Source organism: Eublepharis macularius, chromosome 11, assembly GCF_028583425.1.
Source record: "Eublepharis macularius isolate TG4126 chromosome 11, MPM_Emac_v1.0, whole genome shotgun sequence".
NCBI classification, from domain to species: domain Eukaryota; kingdom Metazoa; phylum Chordata; class Lepidosauria; order Squamata; family Eublepharidae; genus Eublepharis; species Eublepharis macularius.
The window spans coordinates 65,292,370-65,312,573 of record NC_072800.1 but is presented as its reverse complement, the minus strand read 5'-3'; the positions used below and the strand labels follow the sequence as shown (position 1 = coordinate 65,312,573).

The following is a 20,204-nucleotide window of genomic DNA, read 5'->3' as shown; positions in this document are numbered from 1 at the left end:
GGGAATGATTTAGTGCGTTTGCAATAATTGCAACAACTGAGATATGTCCTGTACAATTTTTTATTTCGCAAAGAGTTACACTTTTTTAGCTCATTATGGAAACAGATATATAGCTAGTAGCTGGAACAGAAACAATTCAGTTATAACCCTCTCCATCAATAGGAAAAAGATGCTGATTCCCATACTCTAAATGCAATTACTCAGAAACAAGAGTCACAAATCCCAATAGTTGTTACTTTCATGTAAGTTTGCATTCAGGATCTGGGTGTTTAGAATGTTTGCAGTCAGCAGACAGTTTGTTAATATTCAGACCCCAGGAGAAATAGTTGTACTATGGCCAGTAAATCATCGTTGTGAAGGCAGCTTTGCCAGTTTTAAAGCCTGCAGCTTTATTAATCCAAGAACTTGAGTAGGTTGTCCATTTTCATCCACATTCCAGCCGTTTCCACTTGGAACGAAATCCAAGTTGTGCAAGTGCTAATTGATTGGGCTTTGCTACTGTTAAGAACTCTAAAATACGCCATGTGTTACAATAAAAAAAGAATTGTTCCTCTGGTCTAATAAGCCACTATAGTGAAAACATACACAGGTGTCAATGGTTTTACATATGTGATTAAAGCAGCTGCCAATTTTTTTTCCTTTGCAAAGTCCTTATACAGATAGCAACTTTTGCTTTCTTATTATCCTTTGGGATGCAAATTTAAAACAGGATTTCTTAGTGAGAACAGAGATTCTATAACTTTAGCACAGTGGTTTTCAGACTGCATTCTTAGGCACCCTGATGTTCCCTGGCAAGTTAATAGATATTCTTCAATGAGAAGAACAGTAATCATAAACAAAGCTTTCCTAAAAGCCAATACCTACCACAAGTCATTGTACAGCTACAGGGAAGTGTTATAGATAATGCAGTCACACCACGGTAACAGCAATGCCCAGCACTTCTTGCCAGTGACTCTATAAACTGAATATGTCCTCCAGGTTTCCCTGCCAGGTGTTCTGTAGCAGATGTGCAGGGGCTCTTTGGCAAAAACTAAATACAGAATGGTAATAGAGCATTTTTTTTAAATTAAGGCAGTGTTTGGGGACACTGGTACCCTGACTGGCTAAAAGAAGAGGAAGTCTTAAGTCCACTTCACACAATACAAAAAGATATCAATTGACATGTCTTCAGAGGTTCACTAAAGGAAAACGGTGTGGAGAAACTCCACACTCCTCTCCTGTATCTCTGAGACAATCAATTAACAATTGACAAAAGTGTACCCACATGGTGTCAAGAACATTGCTAACTCTACTTAGGATGGCACTGTGCAAGTCTCAGCTGAAATGGCACATTACATTCTGAGGTTCTTTTCTAATCTGGCTTCCCAGTTCAAGAACAACTAGCTTTTCTTATGGAAATAATGCAACCTGTCACTTTGTACTTAGTATTCTAGAACCATTTTCAGTCAAAACATTGGTATAGAGTTCCTGTCTCATGCTAATTTCTCCACACCCACTAATCCTCTGCATATCCCACCCAATTCAATCACGCCTGCTATTGTCATTCACTGGCTATTATCATTCAACTTCTGCAATCACTCCACTCTCCAAGATACAAGGACAGATGGGCTTACATTCTAGCTGTATCTGAAGAAGTGAGCTGTGGTGTCCCTGGCAGATCCCCAACTTCTCCACAGTTAACACATAGGTGTTCCAGTTGAAGTAACGTTATTAGAGATCCATTCAGTTCAAGGTGCTCAGACAGTGGAATTGGCAGAAGTGACGTATGTGGGGCTAGCAGTGTTAGTTATAGGGGATATTCCCGCCTTTGGGGAGAGAGGACTGTTAACAGGGGGGATTGGAGTGAGACGTTGTTTTAGTCTAGACAGTGAGAAAGATGAACTTATCTTTGGTTCTCAAGAAGGATACATTTTGAGCCAGTTTCAGCTGGCAGTCAAGGACACTGGCTCAACGGAGCAAGAAAGAGAAAGTAAACATTTGCGAGATAACCTACTGCCATTGCAGCAATAAAGAACTTCCCATACTCTCAGAGATCAGAGGCAGAGCCCATATACATTCATGGCAGATATGCAGGAGGCATATATGACGTGGCTCATGAAAGTTCATACCTGTCCGGAGCAGGCCCCGCCTGCCCTGGACTGGGCCCGGCCGACCTTCCCCCAACCCCCCCGATGCCCCGATATGGCCCGCAGCCCCCCCCCCAGCCCCCAACACTCACGGAGGGGTCGGGCTGCTCCCGAGCGCTGGAGGCGTGGCCGGGTGCTCCAGCGGGCTGCGCCGAGGCGACGGGGCCTTCGGGTGAGGCGACAAAGGCGCAGGGGAGCCTGCCGCTGCTGCCGCCGAGGCTGCTGGAGCTGCCAGGGCCAGAGTGGCCGCCCGGCGCGCAGTTGATGCCGGAACCGCAGGTGGAGAGCAGCGCGGCGGGGAAGATGCCGGCGGCGGCCCGGGGTTGGCTGTGGCCCGCGGCCGGGCGAGGGAGGGCCCGGGAGCAGCAGCAGAAGGGCGGGCCCGAGAACAGGCCAGCCCGGCCGCTGAGTGGCTGGACGGTTCCTGGGAGGGCTCACCTGTGTGAGCCATGGGCGGAGGCTGACCTGCACCTGCAGGGGATTGGTCCCAAGTGGGGGAGGGGAGAGCGGGTGGCAGAAGAGACAGGAGAGGGGGGAGAGGGGAGAGACGGGCACGAGCACCAATGGGGTCAGGGAGGTCAGGAGCCAGAGCAGAGGGGGGGTGGGACCACGCACGGGGATTGGTGACGGGTGCAGGGGCGGGGAGGAGAGCTGCTATAAAGGGGGAGGCTCCCAATGATGCTGGGGAGGAGAAGTTGGCTGAGAGCAAGCACGGCGAGAGAGAGAGAGAAAGAGTGGCTCACAGACCAGCAGGGAGGAGACAGGGTTTGGTGTTGCAACCACTGTCCCTGCCTAGTCTGAGGCAGAGGGAGCTCACCACCTCCCCCTGGTGGCGACTGGGAGGATGGCAGAGAAAGGGGAAGGCGCGGCCGGTGGGGCGGGGCCTCACAATACCCTTCCACTAATTTTGTTACTCTTATAGGTGCTACTAGACTCTTGCTCTTTTCTACTAGTATAGTGTTGTATACAATAATAACTCTAACCACATAATTTTTAAGAAGCTCTCTTGTATACATCACTCATATGGTTTTATTTCTTTTCTGATGATGCCAAAAGAGGAAAAACAATTAACAATGTTTTTGTTTTGTTTTTAGTCCATGTTATTTAACTCCTACTGTCTTGAAACTTCCTGTTCTTTCCCCCTCTGTTTTTTTTATTTGTACAGATGATCTAAGTAGAGAAAGGATGCCAGAGATAACACACAGAAAAGATCATCACTATCCATTCTTATGAAAGAAAAATAAGAGTATTGCCAAAGAACCAGAAATAGCTTGAGATATGTAGAGGCTAAAACACAGGGCTAAAAGTTGGGATGCAGCACTAGTATAACTCTTCACTTACCACAGCCTTTTGGCTTGATGCATTCATATTAGCAATACGCTGCAGGTTCTCTGGTAAATGCAGCTCAACGTACAAGTGTAGCAGTAGTTTATGTTAATGTTATAGTTTATCTATACTCAATTTTGTTTTGCTGAGATGCTTGAGGAAAACAACAGTGTTTAAAATATGTTATAATAGGTAGTAAATTCTTCCAAGTGTTGGGGGTACATAGAGAGAGAACATTGCAATAAGTGGTTTGGTAGCGTCACCACTGGTCTATAAAAAAGGTGTAAGCACCGAGTCATTACTGACCCATGGAGGGACGTTGCATCACGAGTCGACGTTTTCTTGGCAGACTTTTTACAGGGTGGTTTGCCATTGCCTTCCCCAGTCATCTACACTTTACCCCTAGGAAACTGGGTACTCATTTTACCGGCCTTGGAAGGATGGAAGGCTGAGTCAACCTTGAGCTGGCTACTTGAACCTGGCTTCCGCCAGAATCAAACTCAGGTCATGAGCAGAGCTTGAACTGCAATACTGCAGCTTACCACTCTGCACCACAGAGCAAGTGCTGGTAGGGAGGGGAGAACTACAGACTTTATAGTTTTCAGAGTGCTTCAGACTGCATTGACAAATGCTAGCTGTAAAGGATTCCTGTTGGTTAGCCACCATGGTATCTTCCCACACTTGCTGTCCTCCAACCCCAGGAGTATTTTGCAACTGTTTCTTAGTTGCTTTTCAATTTTGGGGGGTAAAGTAAGGGATGAAGCAGTGAATTTACGGCAGTTGAGTTTTACAAGCTCTCTACCGTGACCTTACTGGTTCCTTGGGACTCGAGAATTCGGGCCCCCAAGGTCCCCCCCCCTGGAGAGGGGAGGCAGGCTGGAACAAGGTGAAAGAGCTCAAGGGGTCTGGCAACCCCTGGGAAGCCCCGACACCGGTTCTGAAAGCAAGGACCTACTGTGACTGTTCTTAATATCCTTTGTCTGTTTTTACTGAAAGGTAGCATTTTTCTGTTCTGTCATTCAGATAGTTTTAAATGTTGCAACCTCATTCTGGTATCACCAAAATCTGCCTCATATAATTTCAAAGTCTCTTTTTCTATGCACAGGCCCATATGCATGCCCATCTACATAGTATATGCTAGGTGTTGATTCCATTGGTAAACAGGCTGCGTATGTATGAGCTAGCACACAGTAAGAATTCTTCATTTATGGAACACAAGAAGGAAATTTAGCAGCATCCATATAATGTGGGGAAAGACCATTTAGAGTGGCAGCACAAACATTACTGCTGAAATAGATACGGAGCTCGAATATCAGCCAGTGTGAGAGCCAGCATGACGCAGTGGCTACTGGTTAGAGTGTCTGACTAGGATCTGGAAAGCCCAGGTTTGAATCCTTATTTTGCCATGGCAGCTTGCTGGGTGACCTTCAGCCATTTGCACTCTCTCAGCCTAACAGGGTTGTTGTAAAGATGAAATGGAGGAGAAGAGAACGATGTAAGCCACTTTGGATCCCTATTAGGGAGAAGGGCAGGGTATAAATAAAGTAAATAAATAAATATCAATTTTAAAAGCAAAATAAATTAGTCCTGTTCACCTTGGCAAAGGCCTTGGGTGTTGCAAGGAAATGACGAGCTACCACAGGCATGAACGAAGACTCCCTCTGGGCCCTCTTCGTACTATTTCACACTTTCCTCCTCTTGTCACTGTGCAGGCAATGTGCTTGCTCTTATGCAAGAGAGCATAATGAGGCAGATGGTAGCTCAAGTCCTTCTCTTCCTCTCCCCCTCAATAAAGGATCCACTAGTGGCCCTTTTCCCAGCTTCCAGGGTGATCAAGGGCCTTGGAATTTGGTCCATCTACCTTCTCACACAACTGCCCTGGGATATTGCAGACATTATATTGCTCTTTGTTTCAACTCTGATCTTACAGAAGTAGAAGGACAAAGATGATAGGCTGATATTTGTAACCAGAGACATTCCTCCCTTTGTACCTGCAGTGAAGAAGCAGAAAGAATTAAACACAAAAATATTCTTTCACATATACTTACAGATATTACACACATTTCTTTCTTGTTCTCTTCAAAGTCCCAAACCCCTCTTCTTTGGTTAGGAGTGAAATACCGGACCTTTGTGCAGGTGTTTGAAATCAACAGCAATCGTAGCTTCTTAAAGGCATTCATTTTGCCAACAGGATACATTCTGGATTGACCTTTGACCTCCATGTTGGTGTTCTTTTGTTACAGTCCTTACGTGTGCTGAGCTGCGATTACAAGATGGAAAATGAAACTAGAATGGTGATTTGTGACCTTGGGAACCCCATGGCAGCTGGAACAAATGTAAGACAAAACCACATTTACTGATTCTGATCAAATTAAATTGTTTGGGGAGTTAATGGGAAACTACCTCAATTAGGGAGGATTTGTGTCAGTAAATGCTAGCTAAAACAATTCTTTGAGGCGGAAATTGTTGGTAAAGTAGAAAGCTTTACACTGTGTAAGAAAAGATAATCCTCTGAACTTATTTATGACCTTGGCAGCAATCCAGATGATGTTAACCCATTAAATTTCTATTGAAATTAGTTGGATTTGACAAGTGTGTATTTGCCCACTGGTTTTCATTGAGATTTAAACTTGCTAAAAGTACTCTTGCTGGTGCCCTGATGAACTGCTTCTGGATGCAGCTACCTTTGTGCAGAAAAGGAGTGGTGGTAGAAAGTGCTGTCAAGTCTCAGCTGACTTATGGCGACCCCCTGTTGGGGTTTTCGAGGCAGGAGACAAACGGGTGGTTTGCCATTGCCTGCCTCTGCACAACAACCCTGGACTTCCTTGGTGGCCTCCCATCCAAGTAATAACCAGGGCCAACCCTGCTTACCTTCAGAGATCTGATAAGATCAGGCTATCTTGGGCCATCCATGTCAGAGCTAGGAAAGGAGTACCTCTGTTGAAAAATCCAAACATAAAGACCAGTTTCATTAGAGCCATTTATGATATTTGTTTTTCATTTATCTTATAAAGGACAGAAGCATGGATATATGCCACTTGTTTATTTCAGTATATTATATCTCTTGAGTAGATATAAATGACCTGCCAACATCTTTTCCACATTGTGACACTGAGAGATCTCTGTCTTTTGGTGCTACACCTCTGAAGATGCCAGCCACAGCTGCTGGCGAAACGTCAGGAACTACAATGCCAAGACCATGGCAATACAGCCCGGAAAACCCACAACAACCATCGTTCTCCGGCCGTGAAAGCCTTCGACAATACATATTTCAGTATTGCTTACACAAAGGATCACAGTCTGAAGTAGAGATGGGCACGAACTGCAAGACAATCTAAAGTTCATCACGAACTGGGCTGGTTTGAGCTTCGCGAACCAGCGGTTTGTGGAAGCCCATTTTTCACGAACTTCCGCAAACTGGTCTGCCAGTTCGTTTGGTTTGTGTAAAAGCCCAATAACCCTTTCAGTGCCACTGCAAAGCGGGGCATTTAAACCCCTGATCAGCTAGCAGCTGATCCAAGCCAGTGCTGGGAATTAAGTGCCCCTTCTGTGGTGCTTTGCAGCAACAGGGAAAGGAGCATTCCATGCACTCGGGATCTCCCCAACAAGCAGCTGATCCAGGGGAGAATGCTTCTTTACCTGCTGCTGCAAAGCAGCTCAGAAAGGGGCATTTAAACCCCAGACAAGCAGCTAATCCAAGCCAGTGGGAGGTGAAATGCCCCTTTCCCTGCTGCTACAAAGCAGCACAGAAAGGGGCATTTAAACCCCCGGATCAGCTGCTTGTTGGGAATCTCCCTGACAAGCAGCTGATCCAAGCTGGTGGGGTGTGTGTGTGAAATGCCCCTTTCCGTGCCACTTCACAGCAGCACAGAAAGGGGTATTTAAACCCCACGAATCACAAACCGGTTCGCAAACTGGGACAAGTTCATGAAAGTCCATAGTTCGTGAAACGGCATGAACTACGAACCACATGGTTCGGTTTTTTCCCAGTTCATGCCCACCTCTAGTCTGAAGCTACACTCTTTCAAGTGATGTTAATCATTTGTCTTGAAATTTCAAACTTTTTTTAAAAAATCAAAGTTTTCTCTTAAGGGGTTCGTACTCTAGCTTAACAAAGTACATGACACTTTGGAATACTAGCCCATCTTCTGCCCATGTGATTGAAGTTACTACCATTAGTAATTATTCTGGGCCCAGTACCATGCAATCTAATGGAGGCCCCATACCATCACAATTTTGAAGATCTACAAGACTGTGCTTATAGTAACATTGTGCTGTTTCATATTTCAAAAATCTACAGAGCAATCCTAAGCAAAGTTACTGCAGTCTAAGCTCATTGAAATCAATGGTCTTAGACCAGAGTAACTCTGTTTAGGATTGCACTGCTAGTTTCCATAAATGTGGAACATGTGGAAATCACCAACACCTAATTGGTCTTTGGCTTTCCTTTATGATAGACTTTAAAATGTCATAAGATACATAGACAGAGGTGTCCCATCCAAGCAAAATTCATTGTGTATTAAATAATTGTGTATTATGCCTTTGAGATAAAAATCTCTTCCTCTGTTTTCTGAGAGCTGTTTATTAGACCGAGTAAAACCCTTGACTGGAGTAAGCAGGCACCATTCCATTGACCTCTGTGGAGTTTTATTGTTGGCATATGTGAACCTCATTTGCCTGTTATTACTAGCAGTGTCAAGGACTAAAAGCCACCATTAAAACCCATTGCCACACAGAGGCACCATCTGCTGTTCATTAGGATCTTGCAGCAGGAGTGCAGTTTTATGCTTTAAGTAAAGGTGAAACTAACTGATAGGGGGAGGGGAAGACTCTTGTAGAACTTGAGAACAACTGCGGTATGTGTGTAGTCCATTAGCGTGCATGGAACCAGATTTCCAGAGGTCATGCTGCTAGTTATATGTTGTGGATCTCTGTTCTTGTTGTTGTTATACCTGTTATTGTTAAGAGACACATTTGGATTGTTTTTATCATCGTCACTATATCTAACAAGAGGTGGCCTCATGAATAATTTGCAGGAGTGGGAATATTCTGCTCTTCCTCCATGCTGACTCTTGCTTCTTCCAGCCTTCCTACTCTTCCTCCCTTCTTTGGGAAGGGGCTGTGGCTCAAAGGCAAACCCTTACTTTATTTTTACCTTTTCAGATTTCTCTGCAGAAAAATCTCCCTTATGTTTATATGGCTCCATTGTGTATATTTTTTTTAAAATATGCACTCAGAATTAGATAAGAGGATAGTAAATGCTTGGCCCAGTGCCCATCCATGAAGGAGCTGAGAATGTATAGGTGGATTCAGGTTTGGATTTCCAAGGTTCATTTGGAAGGCACTCTCCCAGGTTCAGCCGCTTCCCACTCCACCCATAGTGAGGACTCCATATCTTGACCATTGACAGAGCCTTTATTGCCCTACCAAGAGACTGGATTCCTAATTCTGAAGTAAACACCACTGACTTTTCCTGTTGCCATCCATTAAAATTCAAAACACATGTACATGCTTGTAATGAATCATTCGCCTGTTTGCCTGTGGAAAATAATCATTGACTCCAGGCAGTCAATTTCATTTTAATTATTTAGATATTTATACCCTGCTTTATCCCCAATATGACTTACAACATAATTCACCCCTCCTTTTATTGGGTCTCCTTCTCAGATGATATGGAACCATGTGTGTATGTATGTCTTCTAATCTTAAGGAGGTAGTGTGTTGATTTTTCTATCTTACTGGGCACACAGCAAGAGCTACTGGCTCTGTACACTTAAAAGGACCACAGAGCAAAGGTGTGCAGGGTCATTGTAAAGAATTATTTGCAACACTGTGCATGCGTTTATCCAACATTTCAAAATGGCTGCTATAGAGCTGCACTCAAGGGTTGGTTCAGGCCACCTAAGGCCTTTACCCTTAAGCCTGACCCTCTTCTAATAACTATCCACTGTTAATAACCAAACTCTGATTTCTAGTTTTCTGCAGGTATCAAATTTACGGTTCAGCATTTTGAAAATGCTGAATTGAGCATCAACTTCGAACTACAAATAAGAAGGTAAGACCTTTTTTTACTAAGATTATGATAACCTAGTTCTCTCTACCAAGGTGTGATTCATTAGTGAATAGGTTTATTTTGACCTAGTTCATGCATTTACTTCCTGCCCCACTTACTACTTTTCCATAATATTAGAATGCCTGGACTGGACCTAAGAAACAGCCAGTTATGCAAAATAAATATGTATATGTTCTGATAACGTAGCCTTCTGTGACACAATTTCTGGGGTTTTGCCAAGGAATACATTTAAACCCTTATCATAGTTAGTGAGTTTTGCAGCTTTTTCTGAGCACATGTCCAATAAGAGTATCCATAACAAAAAAGACTGCAAACTTACCTTTAAAAAAATGAAAGCTGGGGATTCAGAGGAACTTGTAGATCATTATATCCCTATAATGATATGCCAATTGCTGATTTTTAAAAAAAGTTCTCCAGAGAAAAGTGGTGCCAACATGGGCTGGATCTGCAAAAATGTGTACCTTTCCATCCACAAGGCATAGAAACATGCTTTGACTGAAATCATTTGAAAAAAGATTGTACTAACCCAGGTTTGGGAAAGATCACAGCAAAACGTGGAAAGTGGGCAATAGGGGAATGACATCATGTGGAGGTTTCCCCTCCCAACAAAAAGCTAACCCCTCTTTGGCTTGGAGCAAACTTGCATGCAAACGCAGCCTTTGATGTGACATCTGAAGGCAAAATAACAAATTGAGGTTCATTCTTTTGCCTACAAAGGATTCTAAAACATAGTCACCAAAAACTGTGGTCTTTTAGAAACTAGGAAATGTTCAGTTTCTGCTCTGCAGATGAAGGTATCAAGGAGGGAGAAAGCATCTCTAAACACAGACTGTTATTCTTTGTAGAAAATACCTTTTTGTTGGCAGATGAGAGATAAAAATGGACTTTCTCAGACTGATCTACATTAGCTTCAAGGGATAGGAAAAGCTCAGAGGAGCATTTGCTGTCCCTGAGAAATCTGCATCATATTCTTCCCATTTAAAACATTAGGGAATTTTCAAAGCAAAGCCAACTCTGTGTGTGTGTCTGTTTCCTGTTAATGAAATTTTAATTTGTCATGAGGAGCCATCTTGTATCAAACCCTCTTAGTCAAGTATCCTGTTTCCCACAATAGCAAGATGAGATGCCCGGGAAGATCCACAAGCAAGACATGAAGGCATAAGGCATGTTGTTTTTGCCTCCTGAGCAAAACTTATTATGAGGCATACTGGCTCTGAATAAGGATGTTCCATGTAGTTATAACAGTAAACAACTTCGTAAATGATATAGTCCTGGAGAATAGCAGGTTTTAGTTGAACTATTTTCAGGTTTATGTATTTGAAGTTTAATTAATCTTTACACAAATCTCTTTTAGTTCCAACAAAGTTAACTCCAACAGTAACTCGATTGACCTTCAGATTGATATAAGTGCAGTGGCTCGAGTACAGATCAGAGGGTAAGTTCGTTATATTCAGCCTACACTTGAAACTAACATAAATGTTTGTTTAATTTAGTTTACAGTAATCTAGGCCTCAGTGTTGATTAGGCCACAGAAGGGCTTTTTAGTTCAGAAACTCCAATGGTTTCATGTGGCACTGGAAAAATTCTTCAGAACAAAAGCTCTTAAGCAAAAGATAATGTTCTGATACTACCAATACTATTCTATTGATTTAACTGTAGGAAATAAAGTTTTTGCTACTAACAAAAACGTCTTTTAAGATCTCTTTGTCTTTATATCCCAGGCAGAGGTAGGTACTATATTCTAACTTCATTTTAATTTCAAAACCAGTGTTAAAAGAGAAGATTATACTGTGGTTGTTGTGGATTTTCTGGGCTGTATCACTGTGGTTTTGGTGTTCCTGATGTTTCACCAGCAGCTGTGACTGGCATCTTCAGAGGTGTAGCACCGAAAGACAGAGATCTCTCAGTGTCAAACCTGTGACACAGTGACACTGTTGACACTGAGGGCCAAACTACAAGTGACGAATGACACAGGTTGGACACTTGTCAGCTTCCCTCAAGTTTTAATGGGAAATGTAGGCAGCTTGGCGGAATGTTGGACAAGTGACAGTTGAAAAGTTCATTGGACAGCAGTTGGAGAGCCAAGCTGCAAGACAAGTATGCCTACATTTCTCATCAAAACTTGAGGTAAGCTGACAGGTGTCCAACCTGTGTCATTTGTCACTTGTAGCTTGGCCCTGAGAGATCTCTGTCTTTTGGTGCTACACTTCTGAAGATGCCAGTCACAGCTGCTGGTGAATCGTCAGGAACTACAATGCCAAGACCACGGCGATACAGCCCGGAAAATCCACAACAACCATCGTTCTCCGGCCGTGAAAGCCTTCAACAATATATAGAAGATTATACTCTACATTACTGAACTAGCAAATGTGGTAAACAATCTGTTCAGCCACAGTATATATTTTCTCATTCTGTTAACTGCACTAACCTATTTGCACTAAGGCTCTATTTTTCACAGGCTGTTCCAGTGTGCTAGCTACTGCTTATGGTGACTTCATGCTGCCAGTACCAAATGTAGGAGTGGTCATACGATGATGCACTCAGAACAGTGTGTGTGCATTGTATCTTAGGTCATCACTGGCAGCAGAGCTCTCTGACTGTTTCTGGCATGCATACCACCCACCATCTCACAGGGAGTGCGAGCAGGAGGTTTCATGCTTGAGCTGGTTGTGAAAATAGACTCTTCTCAATACATGACTGCCTTTCCTTCACTCGGAGCATCAGATATCTCAATATACCAGCCTTCTGCTGCACTTGCTTTGGACCTGGTATAGTTTATCAGAGAGTCTCTCTTCACCTTGTCCTTCACCCAGTTTGCTGTGCCATATCCTGAAAAGGGTTCATGTTCACCCTAACAGCATGTGGTTTAGGTTTTCCATGGATGTAGGCAGTGGTAGTTTGGCTGCACATTCAACATCTGGTCTCCACCTTTATATTTACAGAGTGGGCTTACTTTAGGTATGATCAGACAACACTTTCTTGACATGTGCAAATGTGGTTATGCAAACCATCCTAGTCATCTTCTGCTTTTGGTTAGATTAAAAAGGTTTTTTTCCAGATGCATTTGGATCTAAGCAGTGGGAAACGTGTCATAGTGGTGAACAGAACTCAAGATGAAGTGTTATTTCTGTGATTTCATCAGTGGTTACATTCTCTCTTCATAGTAAGAATCATATTGATGGCAGTTTTGTAGAAAGAACCTGTATGTTCATAGCCTCCCTTGGTTCCACACATTTGGAAAACTCAGTGTTTAATGTTTGTAAGGCATGTGATGGGGGAAGCCAAATTCATATCAAACTTCTTCACAAGAATATCCTCAAGCGGAAGCATATCATGAGATGCTCATAGGAAGGTTTAAATGGTTGTGTAGAGGTCTCTTTGTCCTATACCTAATCTTGTGCTGTATGATAGATTGCACAATCAGAGATGGTGAGGTGTAGTTGTTAAAAAATTGGACTAACAAGATCTGGGTTCAAAATCCAACTCAGCCAGGAAGATAACTACTCGTAACTTGAGTTAGTTACTTTTTCTCACCTCAATCTGCCTCATAGGTCTGTTGTGAGAATAAAATCGAGGAAGAGGACCATGCATGCTTCTCTGAGCACCTTGGGGGAAGGGTAGGATACAAATAGAATGGGCAGGTAATAGCTCCATACCACGCTAATTAATAGTGATGTTTCTGGCACAGCATGTCAGCTCAATTTTCTTAAAATTAAAAAAACCAAAAGTAATTAAAAAGTAAACAGAGAATTGAGCAAATGTCTACCTAATTCAAATTCCAGTATATATAGGCAACAGTAGCATCAAATTGTCTTTAGAGTTTAGATAATAGTCTTAGTCCAGGAAGCTCCTTTAGGTTGTCCATAGGCTCAGAGGGATTATCGGGGAGCAGTGTTCCCACACTGTATCGCAAATTGCTCTTGAAACGGCTCCAAGTTTCCAGCCTGGTTTCCATTGCAGCATGAGGAGCACTCTTCAAGGTAATATGTCCCAAAGGTCTACCAGGCACATGGAAATAATTGTCAGGGTATCTGGATAGTGGCCAAGGTTCTAAATTTATTAATAAAGTATCTGCAATCTTAAGTATACTTTACAAAATCTAGAGGTTATATATTCCTACAAGTTCATCTTTAGCTAACTGTCTAAATTTAAACATCTGTTGCTAAGAAAAATGCAGCTCATGGAATACGATGAACAATACCAGATTTTAAAATCCTCCTCTATAGACATAGCTAGCCTTAGCAGAAATTTTGCAGCTCCTAAAAGTACATCCTGTCTAGGCTTTGTTAACATCATATGAAATCAATCCGTTTCCTAATCTCCAAAGGAAAATTAAAATGGATACTCTCATTTGAAAGAGAAGTTGTTTGTGAAATAATACAGATTTGGTCAAACACCTCATCCAACATGCCTTTCTTTCCTTTGATTAGTGCAAAATATTCCCTTTAAAGATTAAATATTTATTATTGGGCCTCATTGCTCTTTATAAGTGAATACACGTGGGTATATTTTAGCTCAGCTATCTGATCATTTGCATTGATATTTACAATTGGCAAGAATGTAAATTTCTGTTGTTGCTAACTGAACCGTGCCCCCTCTCAACACAGTACAGAAATTTTCGTGGCATCTTGTGACTAGGTTCATGCACAAGTGCCTCTTTCCTAAAGACTGAGAGGACCCTCTCATGAAGTTGGAGCACAAAAATCTTCTATTGAGGCTGTACCTTATCTAGCACCTGGCAAGCTGTCGGTCCATTTTTGTGAGAGTGCAAGGAAACATGAGGCAATTAATTAATAATGATTCAGCGGTACTATTTTCTCCTTGAAACACAGATATTGCTTTGCCCAGGCTGAAGTTCGGAGTGGTATTACAGCCCAACAGATAGGAAAGAGGATGGCAGGGGAGGCATTGGGGCAGAAGTATGCTTGATCCAGTCCACACCCAGTAGCAGAAGAGCCAAAGCTTGGGGCTGCCTTGCACTTTACAAAGCAAATGTGTTTTGTCAGGGAATAGCAGCGTTTTCGCACAACAAGCAGATAAAATGTCAACGACATAACTAGTTACATGAGAGAGGCTTTTCGGTGAAAGTACACTGATGTTTATGGACCTACACCTGTTATTTGAGTTTTGCATATGTGTTATGGGGCATTTTAGTATACCTGTGGTAAGTGAACTGGCCCTGGATAAACTCTGAAGAATCAATTTATTTCTAATCATCTGTGTCATCCTTTTCTGTTGCATTGGGTACCCACCTTTTTTTTACATCTCTAATTTTTGTATCTATGGATCTTTACAACTTCATAGGTTGTTGCTTTACTGATTCTAAATGAAATGAAACTATTTCCTTACCCAACTGTTTTAACATAAGGTATTCAGATCCAAATAATGCTAACCGTTTCTTGTTTGCAATACAATCTCCCTGGTTACAATAACTTTATGTGCATACCAAAAATTGTTAAAATAGCTCTTTAGGCACAGTTATTAAAATACATTTTTGATGTTATGCTTCAAATTAATATGCAATAGGTTTCTAGAAATTGTTTTGTTGAATTTGCTCTTGGCCCAAATCGAAGAGGGAGAATATTTTAAAAGTGAAACCCCTTCTGCAGTAGTGGCAGTTTTGAAATCAGCACAGATTTTTTTACCTTTGATCTCTTGAGAATAAGAATGCTGTTACATTTTATGCTTGTCTAGGATGGTTTTAATAAAGATTGAGATTGAGAAATCAGTGCAGAAGAGTTCTTACAGCAAATCTGCTATAGTTCTTAACTGCTGTAGTACTTGGATCCTGCTTAACTCCTAATTACGGTTAATAAATTCTGAAATGTAGCTCTGGATGGGCACAGTTCCTAGATATACTGGTCATAACTAATCAAAATGGACCTTTAAAAGAATAGAGGTAATCTTTAGCTTTCATTACTCTAGGACTCTGCAGAAATAATTATGCTGTGCAGCAATGAAATCAGAACACCACTACTGTGACATTAGCTCCAGTTCATTATTTGTACCTTGATAATTGGTAGAGGAGTTTATTGGCTCCATTTCTTGTTTGTTTAGTGGATACTGCCCATATAAATCAATAGAAAATGGTAAAATTGACAACTAAATCACAGCCAGTTTGTAAAGTAACCATAGTTGATTTCTGCACTTACCTTTTTTTTCCTGTTTGAAGAGTTACCTGTGCATCTATTTAGAACACGCTCGTAGAAGGTTTCCTGGCTCTTGCAGTCAGTTTCCAAAGGGATTTTTCCCCATTTCCTATGCACAATATATTAATTTTCATTGGTTTAATTGATCATCTATCTGATGCGGCTTCATTTTTTAACAATTTTTTAGAGTTTCTCATCCACCACAAATTGTTTTGCCAATTCATAACTGGGAACCAAAGGAAGAGCCTACCAAGGAAGATGACATTGGTCCTTTGGTGGAGCATATATATGAGGTAAAAATCTGCAGATAAAACAATGACATCCCAAGGCATTTATAGACTACAGTTTAACAGGAGCGTGATGAATTCCTTAATTCTGGCACCTGGACTTTAATGCGGGGTTCTGGCTCATGGGCAAAGAGCAGTAAGATTGCCTTTTCAAACATAATTATTGAGGAAAGTTCTGTATGTGTGTGTGTGAGAGAGAGAGAGTTGACTATAACAGTTCAGTCAGAGCTAATTGGGCAGAAAGCAGCCTACAAATCTTGTAAATAAGTGAAATAAATAATTCAAACTTCAGTGAAAGAGAGAAAGATTGTGAGATTGAATTGGGAATGCTGAAATTGCCAGAACCATGTTGTACAAACGTGGTATAACAAATTAACCACAACAAATGCTGTTAACATCCACTCTGTCCGCCATCTTTCAAAGCAGGCCCTTGAACTTTGTACTCACTCTTCTAAAACCTTTGTCTCCAGCCCCTGAAATTTGAAAAGCAACTCCATACTAGGGTGCCTTCCATACCCATTTTAGAGGCAACAATCATGCTCCTCTCTGCACTCCCATTGCCTCTGTTTTCTTACATTGCTCCCTCCCCAATTTCAAGCTCTGAAAAAACCAGCAACTGAAGTCAGATTTGAGGGGAAATGATTGACTGTAGCCATTCATGACTCTTCTTGCTATACAAACCCCCAGATTAGTTTTGAGCATGATGTTATTGGTTCCCAACCAAACATTTCCGTGAGCAGGGTAGAATTATTATGAAGAATCAGGAAGCCTGACACATCGTCATGTTTAGTTAGGAATTAGAAGCATTGCTAGAACTTTATTGAGCCTGTGACCTCCTTGGCTGATTCACTGGAATGTATGTCGTTTAAAATGCAAAGCCAGTCTCATACCAGGTAGTGAAGGACTTGCAGTGACTTCTGTTTTAATGTATCTGTTTTCACCATAAAATAGCCCAAGATCCTGCTGATATTTCTGGGGTTGTGCATACATATACAACAAAACATATTTATTTTATGCTTGCCGCATGAGGCAGAGGTTTTTCTAGGATTTTTTTTTAACGATCACAGTTTGGAGAGAAAGCTTTGGGGGGAAGGTGATCCAAGGTTCATACCATTAATGGACTAGACCTTGCCAAAAGCAAGGAGGAAAACAATGGACCATTTAGATTGCTGGTTGAATGGATGACGAAGTCATATATTAGTTTCAGGTTGGTAGCCATGTTGGTCTGCAGTAGAAGAGCCAAGATTCAATTCCAGGAGCACGTTAAAGACCAACAAGATTTCCAAGGCATATGCATTTGAGAGTCAAGCTCCTTTGCTTGTCTCTCAAAAGCTTATACCTTGGAGGTCTTGTTGGTCTTTAAGGTGCTACTGGAGTCAAATAATAGCAATACTTACGGTCCCTGTCAGCTGCAGCATGGTTGGCTGCAGAAGATGCTTAAGTTCAAGGGGCTGGATTAGCTTCTGATGTATCACCACTGAACGTGATGTTGGGCTACCAAACAGTCCCTTGCATGTGATCCCAGTACTCACAGAACACCACGAAACCAAAACATTTGGAACATTGGCATCACAAGACTGATAGTCAAATCAGAATTCCAATCAGATTTAAAGTAATTATTTATTTTATTCAGATATTAATTGCCATTATTCTCTGCAGTGGGAACACAAAGTGACTTACATCATTATTCTCCTCTCCCCCATTTTATCCTCACAAAAACAACCCCATGAGGTAAGGTAGGCTGAGAGAGAGTGACTGACCCAAGGTCACCCGGCAAGCTGCTATGGCGGAGTAGAGATTCAGCACTAATCACTACACCATGCTAGCTCTTAACACTATTCCATGGATTGGATCCAGACTAAATTTTCCATTAACAAGTCTGTAGCGGGAAAGGGAGAGGCAAAAAAGTTCCATTCTGTTGATGGAACAGTCTTCTTTTAATGCAGTTTCCGATAGGTAGCCGTGATGGTCTGTAGTAGAACAGCAGGATTTGAGTCCAGTAGCACCTTAGAGACCAACAAGATTTTTCAGGTTATAAGCTTTTAAGAGTCAAACATCCCCAAAGCTTATACCCTGAAAAATCTTTTGGTCTCTAAGGTGCTACTGGACTCAAATCCTGCTGTTTGTCCATTAATGGAAACTTAACTTTGGGTCCAATCCTACATCTTTGTTGTGGGCTGGGCAGTAAAACTGCCAGATGTTATTAGCAATCAAAGCATGGAAGAACATACCTCTTCCACATGCCAGCTAACTCATCTGAGTCACTCACTTTGTTCTTTTATTACTCTGTTCCTCACAAGTTAAAACAAAAAAAAGAGAAACAGAGTGATTTGTTCTTGCAAAGCTGTTCCTTATCTATATTAAAAAAAATCCCGAGGAGCTGTACTTCAGTAGTGGCACCTCACCTTTGGAATGTGTTTCCCCATGAGACTCATTTGGCACCTACCCTACTTTCTTTTAGGCACCAGGTTAAAACATTCCTTTTTACCTGGGCTTTTAACTAATGTTTTGTGGTCCACTTCTGACTAAGATCTGAGTGGCTAGAGTGATGGACTAGGATCTGGGCAACCTAGGTTCAGTTCCCTGCTCTCCCATAGAAGCTCGCTGGGTGACCTTGGGCTAATCACAAAAACTCAGCCTAACCAGCCTCACAGGGTTTATTATGGGGAAAAAAACGGAGGTGAGGAGAAGTCTCTTTGGGTCACCATTGGGGGTAAAGGTGGGATATAAATGAAGTAAAAATAAATAAAAATATAAAAATAATCATCTACGTCAAAGTGTATTTTATGCTCTTATGCCCTGGCTAGTTTTAATAGTATTGGTTTGTTTTTAATGGTTTTGTTTTATTGTTTTAGTTGTAAGCTGCCTTGATAAGGTCTCTGGAGAGAAAGCATATATACATTTTCTAAATAAATAAATATACTGATTTAAAAAATTGTATTAGCAAAACATCACATTTTACACCATACTGCACTTAAGGTGGGGAATTATCTGATACTTATTGGCCAAGGTGATGTGAAGACTCGAAGTGTTCAATTATTTGTGAAGCAAAGAAATTTGCAGATTGTTTTTTCTGAGAAAAAACGTAGTTTATCATTTTGGCTGGGGTTAAAATCTGTGCAGAGAAAGCTGATCATGGGGAAGAGGCCCCAGAAGGTTCAAGGCTAAAAAGCAGAGACCTGAGGGGGAAGCAATGGGTGGTAGAAAGGTGGAATTGGAGAAGTCAAGGAGAAAGTAGAACTGGGCTAAAAGTACATGTAAGCCTAGTGACAAGCAAGTCTGTCTGTGCACTATCAATGTAAAGTAAGAGGGAACACAAAGAATCCGAAAGGGAATTCTGCCAGCAGCCCCTGCTAGGGGAATTCTTCCAGTTGTACCTTTTCTCATTGCAGCATTGTGACCTGGCAATGAGTGCTAATAGGAGTGGGATTTTATATATATTTTATATTTTGATTTAGGATATTCAACTGCAAGTTTCTACTTAAATCTACTCTATAACCCTATAGTTGCACAACGCTGGGCCTAGTGCCGTCAATGATACACTCTTGTATGTGGAATGGCCAGTCCTGAACAGAGAGGAATTCCTTCTTTACATCCTGCACATTCAGACACATGGACCGTTGCAGTGTCAGACAAGCTCTGCTATCAACAGTTTAGAAATAAAGGTATGATCCTTATCAGAAACGCATCTTAAAATGCTGCTTGCTATATCTCCCTATGATGTTACTTCTAGAAGTAGTTTCAGGCAATTTTCATCAAAGAGCCACAACATGTGAGACCTGCTTGACAGGGTACCTTGTTTATGGCAAGTTGCTTACAATGTAGTTCCAGTGATTTATCAATGCTAGCAAAACCCCTTGTTTTTCCTGCTTGTGTGATTGCACATAATGAAATGCTGAAACTGCATGGAAAGCTGCTTTACATACACTGCCTGCCATGGGGGACAACTTCCACAAGGTTGTGTTTCAGCTCATGCAGCTGCTTGAATAAGGGCAACATTTCAACAGATCAACAGGAGCAGATTTTTTATAAGATGAATGGCATTCTCTCATATAAGATGAACGGCATTCTCTCTTTACTATCAGTTGTATTCTTGTGGGACCCCTCAATTGTAGTGATTTTTTTTTAGTTTTAATATATAATATTTATTGTTGTTTTTAATGCTGTAAACTGCTTCAGGTCTCATTCAAGGTAGAGGGGGTATAAAAGTAAAAAAGTACATACAAAATAAATAAATATGCAA

General features: G+C 41.6%; 1 protein-coding gene across 1 annotated transcript in view; it reads left to right on the top strand.

Moving 5' to 3' along the window:
* The window catches only part of ITGA8 (integrin subunit alpha 8), a 159,148-nt gene that overhangs the window by 84,902 nt on the left and 54,042 nt on the right, over positions 1 to 20,204 (top strand). The window contains exons 21-25 of the mRNA XM_054991800.1: positions 5,696 to 5,788; positions 9,428 to 9,507; positions 10,880 to 10,960; positions 15,862 to 15,967; positions 19,468 to 19,626. Coding sequence (XP_054847775.1) covers positions 5,696 to 5,788; positions 9,428 to 9,507; positions 10,880 to 10,960; positions 15,862 to 15,967; positions 19,468 to 19,626 — 519 coding nt within the window. The remainder of the gene's footprint in view (positions 1 to 5,695; positions 5,789 to 9,427; positions 9,508 to 10,879; positions 10,961 to 15,861; positions 15,968 to 19,467; positions 19,627 to 20,204) is intronic.